Below are 25,498 nucleotides of genomic sequence, written 5' to 3' on the forward strand. Positions count from 1 at the left end.
CAGCGAAGGTCTGGGATGACATTGCGCATTTGATATCATTCTAAGTCCATGAAGGGTCATGCGGAGACCCGTTCCTTGATGAAGACCAACCTAATGCGCGATGAGTTGGAAATGGCAAAGTGATCACTGGCTATGTTAGCTTATTAATGGCCCTCTAATGGCGTCGAGTCCGCTTGTGCTGAAGCATCACGTGCCTTGTAGTCAGTTGGTCGCCTTGGCCTAGCATGGTTTTCAGTACCGAAAAAAAAAAATCTGATGAAAAACTCCGGGGAGGGCAGGATAATATATTCAGTGCGCTACGTGTTCTGCATGTGTATGAACCACCACGCAAGAGTCAACGCGAGCGCCATCTCTGAACATGCACCATTTCCTTTTCACATTAGGCTATAGCGGGTAATTATTATGATTCGTGTACCTAACTACATGGTTATGTAACGTGAATAAATCAGCCAACAAGTTATAGAATTCAGGCCGCGGAGCACATGTGAAAAAAAAAGGCACATGCTTGTTCGCGTTTGAAATTGTCCCGGCCGTAAACCAAGGTATTTTTCCCTATTGAAAACATGGAAATTATTAGGCGCTATGTTAATGTGACGACTAACTACGTTTTTGTGATCATAGACTGATTTTAACGGTGGAATGGCAGCTTAGCCAGTGGGCAGCCACGGCTACCGTTTTTAGTTTGCACGAGATTCCGTCCAAGAATCCTTTTCTGAACCATCTTACCGCTGAGAAAACGAACCCTAGGCTAAAGAGAAGTTAGTACCCATTGGAAACCGGGTGGCCACTCGGCTGCTCTTAAGATCGAGCCCCGCACTTCTTACATGCGATGTGCAAGCTGAAATAATTAGGTCACCGGTGCGGCGCTTACACTTTCATAACGTTATTCTTAGCTAAATATATCATGCGGCGTGCTTCTCGCACGAGCCCACCCAAGTATTGCACTTAAAATGCTGTACACTGTTCTTCATTTCCCTTCTACTTAAAGAAATAAATGCCACAGCGAGCTGGTGAATGATTAATGTAGAGTTGTGCAGAATCACTTAAATAAATTTTTACGCCGCCAAGCCAGCGAGTCAGTTCTGCGGCGGGAGAGGATTAGCACACTGCGCTCTCGCCATATTGCAGTTTTCATGAGGCGAGGAAACACGACGTCGGCAAAGAAAACAAAATGCAAAATTGTTTAAGGCAGAGACACCAAGGCAGCAAGTTTGTCCAACGGAAGGAAATTGTAAGTTCTTCCGGATGCACTATGCATGGGCGAGCATTATTTATACGTATCATCAAGGACGTTATTTTAAAGTATCTCACGTAGCAGTCTGCTTAGGGAAACTGAAACCGAAGCCATTTATCACGTCCCACGGGCCCTCGCCTCGGAGAATACGGCGCATGGAGTCTCCTTCCACGCCGGAGATCTCCATAATAAAGCGTTCTCTCCGTCGGGCGCCCACGCCGCTTGGACCTGCCGCCAGCGCTGCAAGCCGAGATCCGTGCTCCCATGGCTGACCCTGCTTTCAACTTGCCGGCAGAGCTCGCTTTCTTCTGATCTCGTGAAATATTTATTTCGCGTACGCTCTCCTTTCTAGCGGCTGCGTGAGATAACTTCAATCGTCGCATAAAGCCTGCTTCGGTAAATACTAGGCTCTGCTATAATATGCAAGTCCGACATTAACTGTTATATTGGGTTCGCGTGCCGTAGTTAAGCGAAAGAAAAACGCCAAGGTATATGACCCGGCTTATTAGAAGCGACGCAGAACAAACGCTTTTCTCGCTGGCTTGTTGTGTGTTCAGCACTGCAAAGCCTTCACGAGCGGTTTAAAAGACATAATGGCTACTAAAGAACAAAAAAGAGGTTTGTTCAGCAGGAAACTCGAACTGAAGATAAATAGAGGCACGCATCATTACTGGCAAGGCGTATTTAGCGAGGAACTAAAAAGCTCTAGCGATGCCCTTGAGCTGAACTTTAACTTCGACCTTGGGCTGTATTACTGGCGCCTTTTCTTATCTGGCTTCTTTCAGAAGATTTTACTGAAGTATGTGTTTACGCTTAGAGTCTGGATGAAGCAATACTTCTACTTTAACGAAGCAGTACCTAGCTACGTTTTCTTCTTGGGATTTACAGAATTAAAAACAACAACAAAAACAAAAAACAGCTCGTCTTGCCGTTACTATGCAGCTTCTTCTCTTATCTCCCTATTTTCTAAGGAAACGTGAAATAAATTGTACTTTACTTGACGTTTCTGGGAAAAGCTTCGTGGTCTAATTGCAGGCAAACAGGCGAATGAAGAAAAATGACAAAAGCAAGGATACAAAACAAATGAGACAAAACCGAAACAAGCATATTAGTATAATGAGGTTATGAAGGAAAGTAAACCATGCAGTAATCTGAAGAAGAAAAAAACACCGCATCACAGCACACAAAAGCACTTCATGAGAAAGTCGTGCAGGAAGAGTCTGGAGCATTCATTATCTAGATCACGAAAGAAATAGAAAATGCTGTACATCAGCAGTGCAGTTTAGGTAAGAAAAACTATGACGTAAAATAAAAGAAGCAAGCGCAAGAAAGCAACGTTCTGAAACAATGACCTGCGTACTGCGAACTTCGCTTTCTTGAAAAACAAGGCCAAAACACATTAAAACGTCGAGGATTAGAAGAGTGACTGCTGTATGAGCACTTCAGCCTATGTAGAGGAGAAAGCTTGCTGAAGCCATATTATAAATGAAATGGCCTATCTAGTCTCGCAGACTTAACAGAAATGTGAAGATTGATCAAGGGCTCGGGGGAGAAACGATCGGTATTAGCAGTTGTGAAGGAGAAAAACGGCAGGGTAGCAGCCAAGCCGACTTCCAGCCTCACTAACATAGAAGCACCGCATAGCATGGAAGCATAGCATAGCATAGCATAGCATAGCATAGCATAGCATAGCATAGCATAGCATAGCATAGCAAAGCATAGCATAGCATAGCATATCACAGCATAGCACAGCATAGCACAGCATAGCATAGCATAGCATAGCATAGCATAGCATAGCATAGCATAGCATAGCATAGCATAGCATACCTCTCATGCTATACTGGCAACGACGTTACACAGCACTTAACAAACCGCCCATGGGAGTTTCTATAGCTGTCCCTGGGCAGCGACTTGCTCATCACGCTGGGAGTCACAAAGTTTTTTCGTTTCGTTTTCTGGTTACTGTTTTTTCTATGTAAACTTCTTTATTGTCTTTCGTTTCCTTCACCGAGTGACGCCCCCCCCCCCCCTTTTTTTTGTTCACGGCAACTTCGTTTTCATTTCCCCTCCCTCCCCTTTCTAAATTAGGTTAGGCTACGCCACGGTATGAATCTAAGTGCGGAGGTGCACGCTTTACAGAAAGAGCAGCAAAATTTGCGACCGAGCATAATAGCTAACGCCAAGAAACGCATGCGGCAAAGGGTAGGCAGAATAGCTGTCTTAGGAAAGACAGTAAAATCAAGCGCTGACTGTGTTTGTTGTTTTAAAGGCAACGATGAAGTTGTCAGGTCATAGATAAAGTGTTAAGTATGTGCTTTCTGCTTTGCATCTAGTTTTCCACTCCCTGTATTCGTAACATGTAATTAGGACATTTCGTTTTCAGGTTTCATTTTTTCCCGTAATTCAGGAAGTAAAATGTCGCGTGATAATTATTAACTGACTTTTGAAATTCAGGTTTTGTCTGTTTTTTTTTTTTGCAGCAAAAGACAACTTACTGTCAGCGCTCGATTTTACGTGGAACATAAAATGTTCTTTTTTTTTTTAACGCGCGAGCATTATTTAGCTAGGTCACCCAGATTTCGCTCTGCATGCAACTGGCCTCACGGCGCCGCGCTCTCGCCGCAGCTGGACCGATAGGAGTGCCGTGCGCATGAGCCCATGTGGCTGGTCGGCTCGCCGGAGCGTCGGTGCTCGCTCACCGAGCGGGCGGCCAGTCAGCGCGCCGTGGCTGTACATATTTTAAGGCCTTTAATGCCTCATACTGTCGTTAGCAGCCGTGTAGGCAGCCGTGTCGACAGCCGTATCGGCAGATGTGTCGATGTGTCCGCGTTTTGACGGGCGTCCACCGTGATATGCGAGACAGTTACTGCGTAATTTCCTTTCATAAAATACAATTTTCAATTTCTTCATTACGACCCCTCTTTCTCTTTCTTCTTTCACTCCCACTTCCTCCCTTCCTCTAAGGTGCGGTTCGGGTGTCCACCGAGATGACAGAGAATTACTGCGCCATTTCCTTTCCTCAAAAAGCGTTGCGTTCAAAGGGAGAGGCATCGCGCCGAACGGGTGGTGGCGTTCCGTGGACTGCCTGGCAGCGCTACAACACGCTTTCGCGTTCCACTTGTAAAGGCGAAGCTTAAGCGTCATTAATTAGCAGTTAATTAGTATTTAGTCATTAATCAGTAATTAGTCACTAATTAGTAATTTGTCTTTACTTCGTCATCAGTTATGCGTGACGTCATCCAGTGGTGACGTCACCAGTGTCACATAGGCAAAGTGGTGCGGAAAACACTTTCGCCTCTACACACTTTAGACAGTCAAAGTTCCCCCTGAATTTTATTGAGGTGGTCGTCGTGTCAGACGAATTGGGTCTTTGAAAGTAGGGGACTCGTTGCACCGTGCTTTGTTTCTTCGGGGGAGAAGGAGGCAGAAACATTTGCAGTTGAAGACAGATGAATAAATTGCGTATTGTTTCTCACTGTTTATTCGACAACGCACTTAAAAAAAGGAGCTTTGTGTCGCTGGTTTTTGCTTGATGAAAAACTGTAAGAATTTTTCATTATCAGAAGAACACGTTATAATGAAACGATGGCATGAAGAGCTGCAGGAAAGGAATGGCACTGCCGGTGTCAGTGCCTGCATGTTCTGATTTACTGCAAATAATGGCTAGAAAAACGGCCGATACAGCAATTTTCGCTCATCGTCTATTTTGAAAATCGTTCAATGCGTTTTTATTCTCCTCTCAGCTGGTGGAAAATAAATTGCAAATCTCGTTTCAGGCAGCCAGCGGAGCTGGAGAAATATAGCCTGTGTATTTTGCGCGCTACTTTGTGGATTCTGAATCTCAGCGCCTCGTTACTCAAGCGTATAATTTTCATTTCAGAGTGACTATGTTCCTTTTATGGTTATGATGCAACCAAATGCAGCGCAAATATGTAACCTTGTGGCGAAATTTAAGAGCTGCATTTTATTGTAAGCTAGCTGGCAGAATTGCTGAGAAATTATATTTAACAGCCTCGTAGAGGGAATCTTTATTCTTTAAATAGTTTATAAGAAAGTGTTAGTTTTTTTTTACGACAGCATGCTCACAAAGGTCTAACCTGTATAATAAAACTACTAGTCTTTATTTAGATGCTCAGTACTAAAAAAAATAAAAGGTAAATTTCACCATGCATATATACATGAAAGCGTTTCTTACAAAAAAAAGAAAGCGTTAAAAGCTATTGCAGGTCTACATAAAAACAAAGAAAACGAGATCTTTATTCAATCGTTAAGGTCTGAGGATTCATTCGCAACAAACATAATTATCATACTGTCAGTTGCGAAATGCCGAAGTAATGAGTAAAAGGAATCGCAGCAAAAGTGAAAGCTGAGAAAACCAACCATAAAGGTTTTTTCGCCATTTGCCTTCATTGCGTATGGCTCTAACGCGGCAGCGTTGAGGCTCCCGTTGTGCAGAATATCCGGCTTCGTCGTCATTGGCGTCGGTGTCGGCGTTGTGAGCGAAAAATTCATGGAAAAGCAACCTAGGTCACGTGACCTTGTGACGTCATCCCAGCCTGCCCACTTGGTTGTGAGCAAATTGACCACTGTGGCAGGTGGCAGTTAAAGTAATGATTGGTCGAGAGAAATTGCCCAGGAGGAGACAATTGGGTTGCACAAGCCCCACTGATGGCAATACCTGCCAGCGCAGGGCCATCGCTTAACCGCTGCACCACTGCGCCAGGAGTAGCTGTAAATTCGAAAATGACCAGTTCCGCATATATAAGCGTTAACTGACTAAAACTAACGCTTCATAACCCTAAGGCGGAGCTTAAGCGTCCGCTCTAATATTTGGTCTGGGAAACGTGGCATTGCAACCAGCGGAAGCTCTGATTTCTCCTTTTCACGGTTATATTAAAACCGATGAGTTCCGTCATATAGAAGCTGCGGAATTCGGAATCCGCCGGGAGCATCAGAAGATCAATTCGCTCGTAACTTTCGGAGTAAATAAATAAAGAAACTTCATTTCCAAAATTTTTACAGCGCACTGCACTGTAATTTTTCCTCTGGAGACAGATGAGTACCCAAGGATTAGTAAAGAAAAATAAATTTACAATTCAAACATTATGACAAAATTGGCCATTTTATTTGCCGCACACCCTTCTATATTCACTCCAGCACTCGTGATCGATTTCGTTCCCAACTGCCGCTTGTTACAGTTGGCCCGTGCAGACTCTGCAACGCAAGCTGGTAGGAGTAGTGCAATGTAACGTTCGAAACGTAGGGAGCCCGTGCGTGTATAACTGAGAACTACAGAAGAGTTTCTGATTCGCGGGCTGATGCCTCTCAGTAAAAGTAATTTTGGTGCACTTGGCTTGTTTTTAAAGACGAACACGGCCATTATCAATGATTTAGTAGTTGTGAACGCGCGCTTTCTTTTGCCTTGATTGCTTGCATGGAAAATATGAGGGCTTTTCGTCCGTGCTGTAACTATTAGCACTGCGCCTTTGCGAAGGAAACTTAACTCACGACAGTCACAATTGGGCTATTGCGACTTTTGTGTCCTTACTTTGGTTGTTTGGTGACAATCTTGCATGCGTTACAGCGGGAAAGACACTAAGGAAAGTTGCCGACCTTAACGCTTGCTATATACGAACGTAGCTATTTGCTTTGTATATTGTGGAAAAAGAAGACAAATTCACCAACTAGGATCACGAAGCATCTCATCTCTTTGACGCTTACGAGGGCCCTTGGCAGAGGTGGAATAAACGCATTTCTCATTTTTGTCATCTGCATCAAACATCCCTTACAAACTGAGCTGCCTGGCCTGCGTTGCTGTTGAGTTATGATGCGGGCTCGTATCTCTGCGGAATGTAATCTTCTTTTTCAAAACAGCCACGTGTACACTTGATTAAATTTTGTGCGGCTAGAACACGCCAGTACTGCTGTGAAAGTGAGGTGTGCAGCGTAAGCGTGCAGTGCCTTCGTTGTGTAAGTTCGCGGTGTTCAGTTTTGGTTAACTCTAACAAACTCTGATAGTTTTACATTAAGTAAGGTGGAAATAGAGTTCAGGACGCTAACGCATATGGCGAAGCAAATCGGTTAAACCTTGCAGAGACCAGAACTCCATGCTCTCGACGGATTTACTAGAGCGGTCAACTAGCAAGTAAGTTCACGTCACATTACTTGTACCCTATTCTCCTTGCAATATATCAAGATTTCGCTCTCTTCTGTCCACTGCCCGGTGCTTAAGTGCGCGGTGGACTTTCTCAGAGGATGGCGAGAAGTGAAAGAAACCGCGGTATTGTTCACCCAATACCGAAGCAAACCCGAGAAAATGGCACAGAAACAAGTAAGTACTCGAACATTTCGCGGCGCAGCCCAGTGTCATTGAAGTCGTTTGTAAAGCTCGCATGCAGAAAACCCGACACAAGACGGCAGACAAGGCAGCTTTATCCGCAACAGAATAACGCACCCTAAGTAGCTGGATTGAGAGAGAAAACTTCCCCGCAGCAAGTGTATACTGAAGAAGAGTGCTATGTTTTAATTCACAAAGTGCTTTAGAATGTATAGAAAATTGTGTACGGCTTGCTAATCCCTGCATTGCAGCCCGGTGAATAGATAACTTTGCAGCCCACGCCTCGGCTTTCGGTGCGAAGCAGAGCGCCCGCAGGTGCCACACCGGTCCAAGTCGGCTTAGAGGGCGCACCCATCTGCGATGGAGCTTCGGGCTGTCGGCGGGAAAAGCCAAGCGCGCAGCCAATCCCTGCTTCTGACGGCGGCCAACGGAGACTGATGTGTGGCCTGTCAGGACAACATTGGGGCATTATATGTTTACCTGACCCCAAATGCGCTGCTTCTTTTTTTCATTTGTTTCCTGCAATCAGTGAACAAGAAGGAGCTATAAATCTTCTTCAACGAGGAGAAACTGCTCGAAAGCACACCCTCACTCTAAAATTTTTGTTTACACGACCATGGTTTCTTTCTGGAGCATTTGCTGAAAGCGATTTTTTTATTTTCCGAGGTCAAAATGCAGGAAAGCAAATAAACAAATACACAAATAAACAAATAAACAAGAACGTACGTGACGAAGAGGATGCTAGCTGTTATGTACGAGTATGCACGCGCGACGATGGCGCAGCAACTGTGACGTTTTCCTGCCCTGCGAATTTTATTTCCGGTCTCATCATCTATGTTTTTCTGGCAGCAAACGGCAAAAATACCAGTGGCATGAAATTCCGATGTTGCAGTATATATACCTCGAAGCGGCTGATATTAACCCTGATTCCTTCCTTATAGCGGAGACTTCAGCACGAAAATAGAATTGGTACTCAAAATATCGATATATATATAACTTAGGAGGGTAGATGTGTAGGCCAGTTGGTGAGAAATGAAGGAGCTAGACACCGCAGCGGACACGGGACAGAGTACCGCAAGTACCGCCCTGTGTCGTCTTCTTTCTCTGTCCCGTGTCCGCTGCGGTGTCTAGCTCCTTGATATATATATAGTTTTTTCTGAAATGAATTACATTTTGCGCGCTCCCTAGCTTTCATTTAGTAGTGAGAGTTCCGCAATCCCTTGAGAGTTCTCATTAGGACGGAGACAGGATGCATAATAGAGCTTTAACTCCATGTTTTGAAATGCATTTGCAATGTATTTGAAATGCATAAACAAATAAAGATTGATTTTGATTTTGAACAGACTAGTGAAAGTACTCGAAGATTACTTGCACTAGCAAGAAAATTACTTCATAAAATCTCGTTACATTCGTTAGTTTTTTGTTATTTTCTGAATGCATGCTCTTTTCTTTTTCTTCCTTAGTCATCTGCCGCTGCTTTTACGCCCTGCCTCACACTCGTGGTCTCTCACGTCTTCTGTAATGCCGCGTTTGTTAAAGTTATACGAGCAGAGAAGACTCGAAGTAAAAATATAAGCATAAAGAACAATCGCGGATGTTTTACAAACTGTCGCCTTTCGTTTCTTGCTTTTTCGTGAAAGTAGAGAAAGAAAAAAAAAGGGGGAGTAGATGTATGTCGCAAGTCCCCGACTGGCACCGGCGGAAGTTTCTCTTCGGCAGGAGGCAGCGTAGCGGCAAATTCCCCCCGGCCGAGTGTTCGGGCGAGCCGAGGCAAACCAAGTTCACGGAGCTCAAGCCACCACCGGAGAAACACGCGCGGGACGAAGGCACGCGCCACACGCAAGACGCGAGTGGACTTGAAAGGCGGAAGGATAAAATGCGAGCGCCGACGTAGCCTTCCCGCCTCTCCTCGAGAGCGCCAGGAGGCAGTCGGGAACAGCGAGAAACACAGCGGGAGGACGCCTGACGAGGAAGTATTTTTCCTGCATGCACCGCCTGTTGAAAGCTCTAAAAAGAAACGTTGTAGAGAAAGAAAGCGAGAAAGAAAAAGGAAGGCATTAGAAGATAAAAAAGCGAAAAACGAGAAATGCATTGCTGAGGGACGAGTGACATGAATTGCCGGCGGAGCCGAGCTTTTTGGAAACTTTTTCGAAGTTTTTTTTTCTAAGCTCGGTAGCAGTTCAACATTTCGTGGGGCTACAAGGGGAATGAGAGGGGCGACGCAAAATAAACGAAGGGCTTTACGGCAAGATAAAGGAAGTGAAACTTGGCCCAGTCCTCGGCGCTCGGAAACACGCGCTTTGGGCGTGTGGACGAGACATGGGAGGGAAGCAGATCGCGGGGCAACTTGCGGGTGGCACAACTCCTTTGAAGAAGGCGTGTTCGCCAGGATGCAGACATGTCGCAAGTCGTGTTTCTGAGCCTCCCTTACAACGTACGAGCTTCCTACTTAACATAATGCTGTGTTATTGCAGGTGGAGCTGATATATTGTGGAGGTACGAAAGCCGTTTTCATGCGAGAAAAAAATAAATTCGGGACAATCTGTCGCACCCTTCAAACGTGGTGGGCCAGGAGAGAGCTGCCTTCATTAACGCTCCTCGGGAGGCATCCAACCTTCAATTTGTCGACACGTCCGTGCCGATTAGCTGCAAGAGCTGATAAACTAGTGTTCCTGTGAATTTAAGCAGACCTGGGCACCTCGCGTTTAGGCCGAGAAACGGCGCGCTCCTAGCGCAGACGCACAAGCCCTGCTAGTCTCAGGCTGTTTTGACGTTAATCCCAGTCATGCACTCCGGTAGCACTTCGTTGCTCCTCTGACTGTGTAACTGGCGACAGTTGTAACCAACTGCATGACGAAAAAGAGGGAAGTGCACCATACTGTCGACTAGCACTAAGGAGTTGAAAGAAGAGATAGTAAGAATAGACGCGCGATGCACGCGGTATGCGCCGATGCGCCGTGACGCATGCGACGTGAAATGCAGGCACTCTCTGTTTTGGAGTTTATAGGCAGCCTACAACCTCCCCTCTTTCCCCCACCGCTGTGGAGTTTGTGAGCAGGAAAATGGCAGTTTGGGCGAGTTGGTTAAGCATGTTGTAATAAAACAGCGCAAGGACACAGAACGGAGAAAAGACACACACGGCGCTGATGTGTGTCTTCAGCGCCGTGTGTGTCTTCTCTCCGTTCTCGTCCTGTGTCCTTGCGCTGTTTTATCACATTATGAGCAGAGTTTGGTAGCTCGCAGCGAAACTTGGCAAAAGGCTGGATAGGTAACAGCATGTGCGATAATAATGCAACAGACACATTATATGTAGAAAACTGTAGTACTGACTATATTATGCACGCATCTGAAAACATGTTGGCTGTCTCATGACTAGTATGACACTTTAGCTTCTCTTGCACTTGCTGCTCTACGGCGTGGTAGTTTAGCAGTTGACACGCCCAGTTCTCAACTCAAGAGTTTCTGGCGTGCTGCCATCTCTTCTTCATTGCTCTTATACGTCCCTTCCTCATTTAGATGCCACTTTTCACGGTCACCGCTCACTCTGTAACGCAGGGCAGAACCTTAAAATGTGTAGTGTCGCTTGCAGTTGTTGCTTTAGGAATTAGCGATTGGCGGGAACCCACGAGGTGGTTAATCAACACAGCTAAAGCACCGCCTGTTAATGAACCGTTCATGTGCGCGAGCATGTTGTGTTGATTCAGCTCCTCACTGGCACACACTGTCAATATATGAACAGCGGCCAACCGATATTCTTCAAGAGCACTCTGAGGAGAACTCAGTGTGCCACACAGGCATTCTTAATTTATGGACAACAGCGTACGAGTATGCATCCAAGAAGAAAGTATGCAATAGTGGTACTTTTTCAATGCTCACCTATGAGGCAGCAACTTCGAGGCCGACTAAAAGGATTTAAATTAAATTGAGGAGAACACAGCGAGGCATTGTAAGAAAAATGATAGGGTTAACGTTAAAAAACAGGAAGAGAGCGGAGAGGGCTAGGGAAGAAATACGAATTAAGAATATCGTAGCTGAAAGCAAGAAAAAACGAAAACGGACATGGGCAGGGAAGGCAGTGCGAAGGGAAGACAAGCGATAGTACCTTGTTGTGAAGGTGTGGATTCCAAGAGTAGACAAGCTTAGCAGTGGGCGGAAGATGTTAGGATCAGGCTTGGCGGATGAGATTAGGAAGTTTGTGGGGATAAGATGGTCGTCAACTGGAGTAGACAATGGTTACTTGAGATCAGGGGAGAGGCAGTCGTAGCGTATTTTGTTCAACGTCATGATGCTGATTCAAAGTTGTGGTATTGGTGACAATTTCAAGGCTCATAAGTTTGCTTTCTTTCTACTTTTAGTTATATTTAGTGTTTCTTGAACGATGAATTGAGCTAATCGTTTCGAAACAGCAATCAACGTGGCGTAATAATTACTTTTTTTTCATGTATGCGACAAAAAAAAAAAAAACTATTTGAAGTCACGGCAGCTCAATTATGGAAGCAGCCTGAGGTGGCGATAGTTGCGTTTATTATTTTTTTTTCTAGCTTATAAGAGTCCAGCTTCCAATAAAATTAGCCTCGTTGTGATTAGAAGATCGTAATCCGTTGATCTGGCTCAACTTCATTTTGTCCGTAGTGTTCCTTTAAGAGAGATGTATCCAACAATGCATTCTGTGGGTAATTACCTTTCGGACCATCACATTTTGGCTAACAATAAAAAAAAAAACTTGAATTAAGACAACAAAAAGAAAAACTCTGCAGCACCTTAGCAACACTATCTATGCTTGTGCTAAACGCATTATTTTCAGAGAATAGCTGTGCTGTTGCAATTCTCAGCTCTGCTTTTTGTCAGTAATCTTCGTTCCTTTTTCACTATTATTTTCTGCACTGTTACTTTTGATAATTAATTTTTATCTGTGCTTTATGTTATTAACTTTAATGGTTGTTTCAAATTCTGAGTCTTTTTTTCGTTCACCTTTTTTACGCTGGGTATTACAACCGACTGCTCCTTGGCTCAGTCTTAGCCGAACTTGGCTCCGACGTCACCTCAACTTTGGCTGGTGAATGTTTACTGAAGGCCATCGCGGGTGGGCGCCAATAACCAAAACTGCACGCGCAACTATTAGTGGTGCTGCTTACTGAAGTTAATCGCGGATGAGCTCCTTGTAGCAAGTTTTCGCTGTAAAAGGTGGCGAGTTGTACTGAGGAGACAAACGTCAGGAGGGATGGAGAAAGAAATGGAAATATTAGTTCCTTGGGATAGTGAGAGGGGGCAGAATAGTTAAGAGCACAAGCTTTGGCTGACGACATTCTTATTAATTAAGATAAGGACAGCGATCATCGCAAGCACCGGTTTTTACAAGGAAACTGAAATCTTACAGCTCATCTATTTTCAGTAAGACTTCACGCACGCACGCACGCACGCACGCACGCACGCACGCACGCACGCACGCACGCACGCACGCACGCACGCACGCACGCAGAAACAAGCAGTGCTACGACGAGTGCTACGAAGATTTCGCCCCTAAGCACTGTAACATCATACCGACGCTAGCTTGCTGGCAGAGAGTAAACATTACTCTTCGGTGAAAAGTTTAAGTGCCAATAGCCTGCAGTCGAAAGCTTCAACCGAACAATAAAAAAATATGAGGGCAAGGTGTTCTACTTCCATCGATTGCTTTAAACACCACCGTGTACGGCTACAAGTCATGTTGTACAAACATAGTTTTCAGTTCCTGCCTAGGTCATTAAAAGGCAGCAGTTGCTGCTTCGGGCCTTGCTCGGACATCGCGGCGTCGTTATGACGGCGCAGGTGCGTAGAGAGAGAGAGAGAGAGAGAGAGATAGTCCCCGACTTAGGGTTCGCAGGCCTCCCCTCGTTCCTCTTCTACGCCACAGAAATGTCACGTTTCGCCATCACGCTCCACCGACCGTGGCAAGGTCACGTCCGTAGCTCTGCTCAAACGCGCATTTTAGATCCTATCGCACGAGGACGCAAGTGGGCCTCTGCTGCAGCGCAATGCTACACTGGTCGAACACAATAAACCTTGAACACGCGCGCCGCGTTCGCAGTCGACGCGACAGAAAGCGAATTGTTGCTGTGACAAATGGCGGCGCCGACAAGCGCTGCTTTCGTTGTGCTGCGGCATGCAGATGAAAAAAAAAAAAAAAAACCTGCGGGGAGAAAAAAAAGGTGCAAGCGGAGCGAGTATGTCCGCTAAATCTAGCTCAACGAGGGCAGAGAAAGAAATTCGCTTTGGGAAAAGGGCCCCTGCTTTGTCTTTATCGAAGACCGATTTCAAAATGTATTAGCTCAGCTAAGACGTGCTGCTCTCTATGTACTATTCGTATTTCACCAGTGCTTTAATACGCGCATCTCCAACATCATTTTTTTTAATGAAATAGTTTGTCACAATTTAATATCAGCAGACTTGGTACCTCATCTACTTTGCGTGGAAACAGTCGCACAGAAGGTAATGTAAGAACTGTGTTACTGCCGATGATCGCTGAGCGCCGTATCAGTACGATAAATTTATCGCGTTAATGCGTAGATAAAGCTAACAACACCCAAATTCAGCGTAAGATAACTCAATGCTGCATGAAGAATGTAGAAGTAAAAATGAATTACCAGAACAGAAATGAGAAGGCGGCTCAGAAGGACCCCTGAAATAAGAGTAATGTTGCAGCAGTAACGTGGCTGAGCAAATCTTCGAAGTTATAATGCTAACGCAATGACTTTTGTTGTGCTACGCGCGTTGAATAAATCAGTAGTAGCTCCCTATAGAGTTCAAAGCGACCTATAATAATATAATTCCCTATATAATTCAAAGCGACTAGCTGACATCTGCCTCAGTGCAGCCGTGTGACTGCGGAAAAGAAGAGCAAAAAAAGGGAAACATATTAAAGCAAATCTTGCGAAAAGATCGAGTTGGGAAGAAAAGAGTGCTCGCGGGACACTAGCGACTTACAGCTGGCTGCTTTTTTAGAAATAATTATGAAAAATGCAAGAAAACTGGCCCTCAGCGGCTTACGGCCTGCCGGTCTTCCTGGCTCACTCGTCTGCTGTGACGTAACGACGAGAACAAATTGAGCGGTGACCATACCTCCCAAACTTATTAATCTCATCCGCCCACCTAACTTTCTGCCACCCCTGTTACGTTTGCCTTCTCTTGGAATCCACTCCGTTACACTTGAGGACCAGCGGTTATCTTGACTTTGCATTACACGCCCTGAGCATGGGAGCGATGTCAATCAAATGTGTTCCACGTTATTCTCCTTAACACACTTCACAATGCTTCCGAACCAACAAGCCTGCCAAAACTCCTTAGCGAGAAATATGGTCTCCTGCCGCTCATAACAACGCCTTGATCGAACCGCAGATGAGGATTCGGTCACTGACAAGGCGTAGTAATGAAGAAAATTGTCGCATGAACTTCTTCGTCCTGCGAATTCCATCCACCTGATCCCATCGTAACGCCGGTTGAACAACTGCCGAAGGACTCGCAGATGCTGAGTTCAGGTTCAAATGGAAGACCTGGGACCTCTCGACATTATAGAGTCGTTTAAAAGAATTACCTTCACTCCTGTATAAGAGGTTCTATAAGACCCTTATGGACTGACAGAGACCGCTTTGGACAAATGTTCTGCAGTCATGCCGAAACAAGCACGGTCACCCGAACAAACGGTCGCACACGCGATCTGAGGCTAAGCGACTTAGCCTCACTTCCACCATGATGGTTATTTTTTGAACAAAAGCTCAAACATAAGGAAGCACTCAGGCGTACATTACGCGAGCTCCTACGCATAACCGCGGCGCATCTTCGCTCTTGTCGCGATAATGCGCTCAGCTAGAGTGCCGGCGCCATCGGATCGAGGCAGCTTACGCCCTCCGGCACGAAGCGAGCCCGCGCATTTCTCGAGAACAAAGGCGGGAAAGGAGAAGACGACCCATTTGTTCGCCCTGAAACATTGCAGTCGAGATGCGATAGTTTTAATTATCCCGCCTACCAGACGCTTTAACAAATGTTCGGAGCGATCTTCCATTTGATAACACTGTCGCGGGCGGCCCCGGGAAGCGCTGCCGCTACTTTCGATCCCGGCTCGTGCCCCGTCGAGAAGAATGCAAATTATCAGGAAAGGACAAAAAAAAAAAAGAGAAAGACACAAGGGGGATGGAGTGGAGAGAGAGAAAGAGCCCGAGAAAGAATTGGCCTCCGGGCAGCAGGCAGCGAGCTGCGTTTCGGTCCCTTGCGTCGCGCGTCCTCCTTTCCCATTGCTTGCGCAGTTTTCCAGCAGGGGGCTCAGGCGCGAGGCAGTGAACGCGGGCGGGGCAGAGGAGGGGCAGGAAGCGGTGGGACGGGGTGAAGAGGGACCCGCGGACTGATCCTGTTCGAACGCTTGCCAGTCGCGTGGCAATTAAGGGAAATGTGCCTCGTCCTCATTAATTAAACGCGAGGAAGTCGGTAGGGGGAGGGAGGGCTGGGTGTCGCGAAAAGCCGTACCCTGAATGCCTAAATGAGGCGCTTCTCAATTTAGATAAAGAATCGCGCCCAAATAACGTCGTAAAATACGGGTCAAAGAATAAAAGGAAAAAAAGGGGAGAATAAAGATAAAGAAGGTAAATGGGATTTCGTGAAAGAAAAAAAAAAAGGACATGCGAGCGACGTCCAGAGTATCGCAGACAGAAACACAGTCTCGTAGTAAAGCGACAGAGAACGTGACCGGTGACGCGTATAAATGGTTCACAGCACCGGTTTTATTACGCGCTGGCACATTTTTGCAGCGCTGAGCCCAGCTGTGCTGCTTTGTCGTTGCGGAAACGATGGTCTGCTGCGCGCTGGTTTATTAGCACTGTTTGAGGAAGTGTTCGCAAGTAAATGATTGGCTGCCACGGAAGAGAGCGCTAGAAAAAGTGCCGCGCTGAACACGAGACACTCTGTTTCCTAAATTGAACGATTCTGACGTAATGTCACTCACTGACACCGAGAGCGAAGAACCAGCGGGTGCGAGGAGAGAAAGAAGACAAACGGCATGGAAGGGTCTCATCATCATCATCTTTATAGACCAGCTTTTGTTCCAGCCTTATGACTCGGTTTGGTTTGGTTTTGTGGGGTTTAACATCCCAAAGCGACTAAGGCTATGAGAGACGCCGTAGTGGAGGGCTCCGGAAATGTCGACCACCTGGGGTTCTTTAACGTGCACTGACATCGCACAGTACACAGGTCTCTAGAATTTCTCCTCCAAAGAAATTCTAGCCGCCGCGGCCGGGTTCGAACTCGCGTCTTTTGGGTCAGCAGCCGAGCACCATAGCCACTGAGCCACCGCGGCGGCCCTTATGACTCGGAGGCAGGTGCTTGTATCGACTTCACGGCTCGGGGTGGGTAAAGCAGGGGCTGCGTCTAGAATGGAAATTTGCACCAGTGACGTAGCCTAATCTGTACGCTATCTTATTGCGCATATCTTAAGACTGGAAGGTGCTGCGTGGGAAGTCGTAGCAGATTGAAATAAAGGGGACAACATTTACACATTGCACTATATACAGTGGAAAGTTACCCACTCGCTTCCGCGGCCGTTCATGCGGCACAGCATGAACTGGGTTGCAGGAAAGAATGAGCAATAACTTGTCTTGAAAAGGTCGCATACGAGACGTATTTATGTTATTCGGCTCTCAAGACAATCAGAAATCTAGAGCGTGCAAATTTTTTTGTTTGCGGAAAATCTTGAAATAATCAGGTGTGTGAACTGTGAAGTGGCACTCGTCGCACTCCCGACAGTTTTTCGCTCTCTTATTGTGAAAGCAATACTACTCGCACTTTCAAGCCTTCGCGTGGCCCTGCCGCAGTTACGTTTGACCTTTAGCGGAGTGAATATGGCCGGCCAACTCGCTCCTTCAGATAGGCCGGCTGCAGTTACGCCGCGCCGCGCACCTGTGGCGCTACTGCCGCTGTGACGTCATACCAGCTGTAGATTGTTTTCTTTCTCTCTGTCGCAACATAATCAAAAACAAGATATAAAAAAATTTCCTGGGCTTTGTACACTAGACATTTGCATGATGTTTTCTGATATGTCGACGTTAGAAAGTATTTGGTGATCAAAATGGTTACACTGAAAAACCCATGGACTCATTCGAGATTGAACTACTGCCGCTATCCTCTGCCGTTTTATTGGTGCAGCTCAGTCACGTGAGTGATCTTTCGGCCGAGACAAAATTTTCTCTTGGTGTTGCACATGCTGTTTCAGTTACTTCAGGTAGAATACAGAGATTATTTAAAAAGGCAAATAAGTCGCGTTGACGAATATTTCATAGTACAATTTCGAATTCCCAAACCAGGGCCCAAGCTACGTATGAAGTGCCAGGCTCAGAGCCCACGTAATAATCCTCATCCTGCGGATCAAGACGCACTGGCTGCTTTCACTATCATGTAAATGTTTAGGGAATTGCAGTCTGCATCCTCCTCACTGCCCATTGGCAGCTCATGAATTTTTGGCGCCCCTGAAAGTTCAATATTCCCACTACGCCATGGCCGCGTTCAAAACAAGCGGTCAAAAAATAATTTTTTCCCCGCAATATATTTCCGAAATTAGTGAGCCGCTAGTGTCATCTGGAGTGAAAGCTGTTATATAAAAAGTAGTAACCAATCATGTGGTGCTATTTGTTGATGCGCATTTAAAGCGAGGGCGGCGAATCGTGATTTTCAGAAGCGAATGGATTAAAGTCCTTCCTGTCTATAATACCCCGGATGAATTTGCCGCCGTGGTATTGTGCGTTCGTTTTTACTTTTAAAAATCAACCGATCGATCGGCCGATGGACTGAGAACACAACATAGAAAATTCATGCGCATTTACAAAGCTCGTACTTCAGTGAGTAGCGAGAGGATAACAGCCGCATGTTACAGCGTGCCCCGAGGATAAGCTCCTAAGCTCTCACGAGGTTTAAATGAGTGCACTATTCGGAGGCTCAACTCAGAGACCATTTTATATGCGTGTGATTCTTATGCGTACAATATTATGATGGCAATTTCTCCCTCGAGGTTTTCCAGGTTTAGCTGCGATGCAGAAGCAGATAGAAGCGCGTACACCCAGCTAGCTTGTCGTATGCTACGTTGTGTTATGTATGCTGTTTTCCGATTCTTTAGTATAACGTAGTAAACGCAGTAGAATGTTGTACAGTGCAGATTCCTGTGGCATAATTTGGTCAGGTACTCTATACAAGCGAATTCTTTACCGATATACAATATTCAATGTTGGCGGGAAGCAGTCCTCCAAAAATCACAGCGACGCTTCCAGAAAATTTTCCGGTCTCATGGGATGCTCTGATGCACAACCCAGACCCAGAAGTCCAAAGAAGCATTGTCAGTCAAGACTGATGTCCAGCGGGGGGGGGGGGGGGGGGGGGGGGGGGGGGGGGGAGTGGACAAAGTCCTGCGACTCTCTGATTTACTCTGAAATAAATTTTTGCCATCCATCCAGTTCGCTCGGACATAAGTTCCCTATCGCGGACATGAATAAGCTGAAGCGAGTCGTCAAACCAGACGCTCTAAAATGGCTCTCCTTACCTAGGAAATGTAAGGATGATTTGAACCTGCTTGCAATGAATCTGGAGAAAGGAAGGCATTCAAGCTAACTCACTTATAAACGCGATAAAAATTCTTACAGCGGTAAGGAGCTCGTGAGGCGGAATACCCGACGTCGTCGTTGGCGTCGCCACAGTGTCGGGCTGCCGCGGCTCCGTCGCGTCGTTCGTCCCTGAAAAATCCCAGGAGCAGCAGCGGCAGAGGCCTTGTGCAGCTGCTCCGCCAACACGCGGAACCGGCTCCCCCCTCCCCGTGTGCGGCTGCCGATAGCTGCTGCCGATAAGCGGCGGCGGACCGATAACGCTATGGCGTTCTACTCTCAAAGGTAAAGCGTAAGGGTCCCCCAATTTCTTTTTTATTTCATGAAGTTTAATGTCCCAAAGCTACTCAGGCTATGAGGGACGCCGTAGTTGCGGGCTTCGGGAATTGCGATCACCTGGGGCTCTGTAACCTGCTCTGACATCGCACGGTACACGAGCTTCAAAATACGACCGGAACGGCCGAAATCGAACCGCATTTTTCGGATCAGAAGCTCAGCACCATAACGACAAAGCGACCACGGCGGCCCTCAACCACACTTGACTGTGAGATTAATTGCACGGATGCTAAATTAATGACTGCCCTAGCTATTACCTCGATGCTTGGATTTGTTTGGTCATCCTCTTTCGTCGAATAAGTTTCGTGCCCACTGATAATGATGAATCATTCTTATTGCATCCGTAGTGAAAGTACCTGGCTCCTTGCTGCATAGTCAGCTTAATGCATGCAGAAAACGAGATAACAGATAAAGCCGCCTGTGCCCATCTCACAGGTAATCGATCCAATATTGAAAATGTATGGGCAAAGGCCGGTGCTGCAAAGTAACAGAATGAAACCATTCATTTGCAACATCGGGCCGATTGCCTGTGCGGCTTGGGTACAATATATAAAATGAGCACTGGCATCGCAAAAGCATGTCGAAACATGTTGTACAAGGAACATTAGATTGCCGTCGCTCTATTAATGCGGATGTATTGGGAAACGGCAGGTTCTTAATTTTGTAAGCACACTAAATCATGTTATAGCAAAAAATAAAATCAGTGCTGTTATGATTAAAGAATATACCATGAACGAAGAAAAGCCAGCCGCTGGAATGACCACGGTATGCTGATAGGGTTCGCAAAGAAGAACGGTTTGGGGTCTACAAATGCGGTATGCTAAGGAAGTGCTATTGATCATCCTAGGCTCCTGTAAAGAGGCATGTAGTGTCTGTACTTGATCACGCAGGTAACTATTGGACAAGCGAATAATCTTATTCCATCGACTGAAATGAGTTTTCTCGCGGGGGACAGCGTTTGCCATTTCAGACTGCTATACTTGGCCCAGACCTGCTGTCGAGCCCATCTCGTGGACCATCGCAGAAAAACTGAAGAGCTTATAAAAGCCATCTCACAACTTTCTGAACGCGCTGTAACGATGCGCTTTAGTGTATTAACAAATGAGTCTAAGATGTTATATGCAAAGCACGACAACTCCGCCCTCATTAACTGCGTCTGAGTTCAAACTAAAGACGTTATTGTGCTTTGCTTTTGAGTGGTGCTTTTGCTACGTTATTCTCACTTCAAAAACAAAAATTAAGTCCTTGTCTTGTATGCAGAGTAAACTTTATCCGAAGCTCAGTCAATGCATTTGGAAACGACTACAGAAATGCGCCCTGCGACGTACTCAGGGTTTTGCACCCACAATGTATGCTCATCCGGTGCAAAACTCTTACTTAGTTCCCTCCTCCCCCTCCCCCCCTCGAAAAAAAAAAGAAAAAGAAGAAAAATGAAAACGAACTTATGAATCCAAGCGCAGCTGCACACCAGCAACGACTCTCTAGGCTTCTGCTCACACGTACACCATTTTGAGCCCTGGACGAAAGATCGTGGAAACAGTCAGTCGCCCAAAGAACCTCAAGGTAGCAACTTGGTGTTATTCGGAGCGAACCGGAGGGAGAACATTACGCCGAACCTGAAATGAACTTTGCCAAGCTTTCCTTCCGAATGGGTCCGCAGATTAGCGCACGGTAAACGAGCCGGCACGCCGCTAGTGGAAGCGCATAACAATGTGCGTGTCCATGCGATTCGATCTCCTCGTCGCTCGCGAACAGCGATGCTCTCCGGCGTTGAAGTGGCCAAAATGTCAAGGTTGCGTTTGTGTGCGCTGCATTTTCGGGCTAAACAACGAACAAACGCCGGGCGTCTGTAAGAAAGAAGGATGAGGGCAGCGGAAAACAGATGGCTTTGGCCGCGCTCTTTCCAACCCGAGCCGTTCCGCACATGTTATAGCTGTGTTTCGCGAGGGCGATACTTCGAAACGAGGTTCAGTTTGACTCGGAACGCAGAAATCTTGTGGGCCTGTGTGTGTCTCGTGAGCGCGGCATCGTGAGCGTATACGTCTCTGGCTCGTTCTGCGCTTCAGCAAGGTCGGCGGCAGAAACTCTTCGTTGTGTATTGTGGGTTCACATAATCTGGACGAGCCCCATTAGGAGAATGAGGCCAGCGGCATCTACTACCCATCGTAGGCAGTACTACGCTGCTGCTAGAAAAGATTTCAAGCTTACATCTACTCTAGTCGAGAAGCTGAAGCTTTTATCGTATTTTATTTAAAAATACTCCAAGGAGAATTGAATGCATAGATTCAGAATACAATAAGGAGAGCAAAAAAAAAAAAAAATTCGGCGGGAGCTAAATACGCGGTCCAGTTGTCCAACAAAAATAACGCGACGAAAATACACCTGGTAGCAGTGAATTCCAATCTTCCACTATATATAACGGGCAATAATCTTCACTTAAAACTTGTTCTAGATCTAGCGAATTGGCAGCAAGTCAGAGTTCATGGATATCAAGCGTCCTACTCTCTACAGGACCTTGAATCCATTCCCTAAGCTTTAATCCTTTCTCTGATGAGCTATTGTACAGAAATGTTAATCTCCTAATTTATTTAAGAGTTTCCATTGTCTGAGATCTATCTAGAAGCACTAATTTAGACGGAGAGTTTACTCTTCTGTGTTTACCGAATATAAACTAGACCGCGTTTATATGAGCCTTACAAACATCACTGCATTTTGTTACAAGAATGAGGTATGGCTCCAGGAATCTTATTAAGTAAGTGAAAAGTGAAGACGCTAGTAAGCCTTGCCGCGTGGGTTGGTGCGAAAGCATTCCTCACCTTAGCTGTGCGGAGTCGAGGCATCCACGAAGGAGAGGAGGGACAGGCCGAGAGCGAGTTGTACAGAGAAGCTGGCTTCGCAGGCGCGAAAAGTGCAAGTCATGGAGAGGCCCAGCACGCCTCAGTCATGACAGCGGGCACGCATCGGCGAGCCAGTGCTGGGAGTCGTTACTCTGAGGACCTGCGAGGAAAAAAAGGAACGAGGTACATCAGTTGATTTGACGTAGGGCTAAAACATCGCGACCGAATGTTCAAGTACGTATTTGATGAAGTTGTCAAGTTCACTGAAATACATCTTCGAATGCGCAGCTGACAATGAGGATGACCAAAAAATTTACGCGCAGAGTTGCAAGTACATGGCTAGTCTATACGCAGTACGTAGAATACTTGAACGGTGCTTTCAGGCGAGAAATAGGCACAGTGAGCCGATAGAGGCCAAAAGCAGCCCCCGTGTAGAAGGCGTTTACTTCAAGTGCTCAATGGCGTATTTTGGCACGCACTGCAAATCTCATCGTAACTCTGCGATTTTATATTTTGCGCATATTAAATGTGAAGCGAGTAGAGTATAACGCTTAGAGGCGCGAATAATGGCGAAATAACGAAATAACGCGTACAGGTGCAACGCTGGTACCATTCACCACCGCGGTGAGAATATCTTTGTAACAAGTGACAAACATCAGCTGGATTCTAAAAGTTTTACCACTGTGAAAGCGTACAAACCTAGCTTTATATTAATCGTGAAAATGTGTCATTAAGGAAGTAAGTAGAATTGCTTGCGAAATATTAAAAGAACAATGCAGACCGAAAATTGGCGTGTTGGGCGCTTTAGGTAAATATATACAGGGTGTTTCACTCAAGGCTCTCGGCAATATTTAAAAATATGCTTTACGAGTCAGAAGAGCATCTTCTTCGGCATAGTACTGTCAGCGATGTAGTGCGCCAGAGCACGGTTAAGACGTGCTAATAGCAAGCTGGTTAACTTGAACAGTCTGCTTTTTACCTATTACGGCTAGGCTATTTTTTTACTGAAAATGTTGTAGCCCACCGTGAATAATATCTATGTCAGTTTTTATAATTTCGAAAATGCCATTCTTGTCGCCGCTGCAGCGGAAAGAACTTCGGGGCCACACACGGTTGAAAGCGAAACCGCGCAGCCACACAGAGCAAAATCTACGAACTGATACGGACACTACTTGTGGTGGGCTACAGACTCTCAATAATCAAGGAACCTAACAGTAATAGTTAAAGGTTTAGCATTCGATATGAGTCAATCAGCATGGCAGACCAGACGTCTCGGCTATGTTGTGAAGAATTACAACGCTGACAAAAGCAATGCCAATTAAATACTTTTCGAATTAAAAAGCCTATTTTTAAAAATTGATGACAGTCTTAGGTGAAACACCCTGTATGTGAGTCGGAGGGTTCTTGGTCGACTTTTCCCGTGTTTCGACTATTACACTAAAATTTGTCCGGCCACAAGGACTTCTGGCAGCCTGTGGCCGCCAGCTGTTACCGCATAGAAGACAACAAACTTCTTGCTTGGTTGCGTGGTATTTGCAGGGAAACCTAGCCGCGAAGACGAGAGCTGTTCGGTGTACGGACGTGGACGGCGATCTCGCTGCTGGCGTTTCTTAAGCCGAGGCATAAAAACTATTCCTGCCTGATTTGCTTCTGAATTTGCTTTCATGAGACAAAATTTTTTGACGCAAAAATTATCTGGTGATGCATTTTTAATTTTCTTTGTGCAAATAAATTATTATTGCTCAGCAAGTGTTTTGAAATTATGCTGAGAATCGTGCCTTCCGGCACCATTAATTAATTAATCAATTAATTATCGATCAATTAATCGATTAATTAATTCATTAATTCATTCGCCGCCGCGGTGACTCAGTGGTTAAGGTGCTCGGCTGCTGAACCGAAAGACCCGGGTTCCATCCCGGCGGCGGCAATCAAATTTCGATGGAGGCGATATTCTAGAGGCCCGTGTACTGTGCGATGTCAGTGCATATTAAAGAAACCCAGGTGGTCGAAGTTCTCGGAGCCCTTCACTACGGCGTCCCTCATAGCCAACCCCAATAAACTAAACCATCATTCATTCATTCATTCATTCATTCAAAGATATGCCGTTTATATATCTAAAAGCACTTTATGAGACACCTACGAAAGAATCAAACGTGGTATAAATCGGGGCCTAACATTTCACATACTCGTATGGAGGAAAATGGCAGAAATTTTTGACGTTTCGTGAAGTGTTTCGTGAATAGCGCTGCGAAGAGTGAAAAAGAGGAAAGATGAGAACAACTGTTCCAGCACGCGGTTATATTACAACGTCGTTCATCTCACAGGGGCTGCGGAGTGAAATACTAGTATGCCCATGCCTCCGTGTATCCGAGCGACAACAGAGGAAACCGGTTTTGTGACGGCACCAACATTCTGGCGTCAAATGCTCTCCAGACTCGCAGTGCTGAGCTCGGGTTGCATGAGGGACAGCAGTCATATAAGTCAAAAGAAAATCGCGCTGTCAGGCAGCCAAGAAAAAGATAAAGCGAACGCGGCAGAAAGAAGGGTGAAAATAAGAAGAAAGAAGGAATGCATGAAACGTTTCTATATAACATCGGCGCCGGAAAAAAGAAAGCAAAAGCCCAAACAAGTGGAGCACGCGAAAGCATTTGACCCCGGAGAAAATATCAATAAGACAGAAGAAGGAAGGGAACTCGGGGAACTTTTGAGAAGGGCGAACACCAAGAGATAAAAGAATGCCAGCTAAAAAGAAAGAAGACGACGAACAGACAGGCGTAGCCGAAACGGAGCCGAAAGCGGGAGACGCGGATGACGTGTGAAAAACTTTGAGGCACGCTCAAGGAGGGGTAAAAAGGATTCTGGGGATATCGAACAAAAAAGGCGAAGGACAAACGCACTGTCTTCTTCGTCCTTACCCGCTGGCCACCGTTCCTTTTTCCTTTCTTCCCGTATAGGGCCCGGCATTTCTGTATGAATTTTGGCCGGGCAGTGTTGATCCCTTTTCAATGTTCCGGAAGCCCTGAAGAATTTCAGAAACGGACTGCCGCCGACTCGGACCCACCCGAGGCGATCGCGGAGAAGAAGCTGTTTCCGCAATGAGCGCAGGAGGTGCCCGTCTGGCGATGGAAATGGGAAGACAAAAGGC

General features: G+C 46.0%; 1 protein-coding gene across 3 annotated transcripts in view; it reads right to left on the reverse strand.

Annotated features, from left to right (window-relative positions):
* Window positions 1-25,498, reverse strand: part of LOC149341216 (peroxidasin homolog) — a 283,056-nt gene that overhangs the window by 104,827 nt on the left and 152,731 nt on the right. For all 3 annotated transcript variants that reach the window (XM_089543161.1, XM_089543163.1, XM_089543162.1), the window contains exon 2: window positions 22,333-22,513. In XM_089543161.1, coding sequence (XP_089399287.1) covers window positions 22,333-22,356 — 24 coding nt within the window. In that variant the 5' untranslated portion in view covers window positions 22,357-22,513. The remainder of the gene's footprint in view (window positions 1-22,332; window positions 22,514-25,498) is intronic.

The sequence above is a fragment of the Amblyomma mixtum genome, chromosome 5, assembly GCF_055824585.1.
Source record: "Amblyomma mixtum isolate Tamu chromosome 5, ASM5582458v1, whole genome shotgun sequence".
Classification (NCBI taxonomy): Eukaryota; Metazoa; Arthropoda; class Arachnida; order Ixodida; family Ixodidae; genus Amblyomma; species Amblyomma mixtum.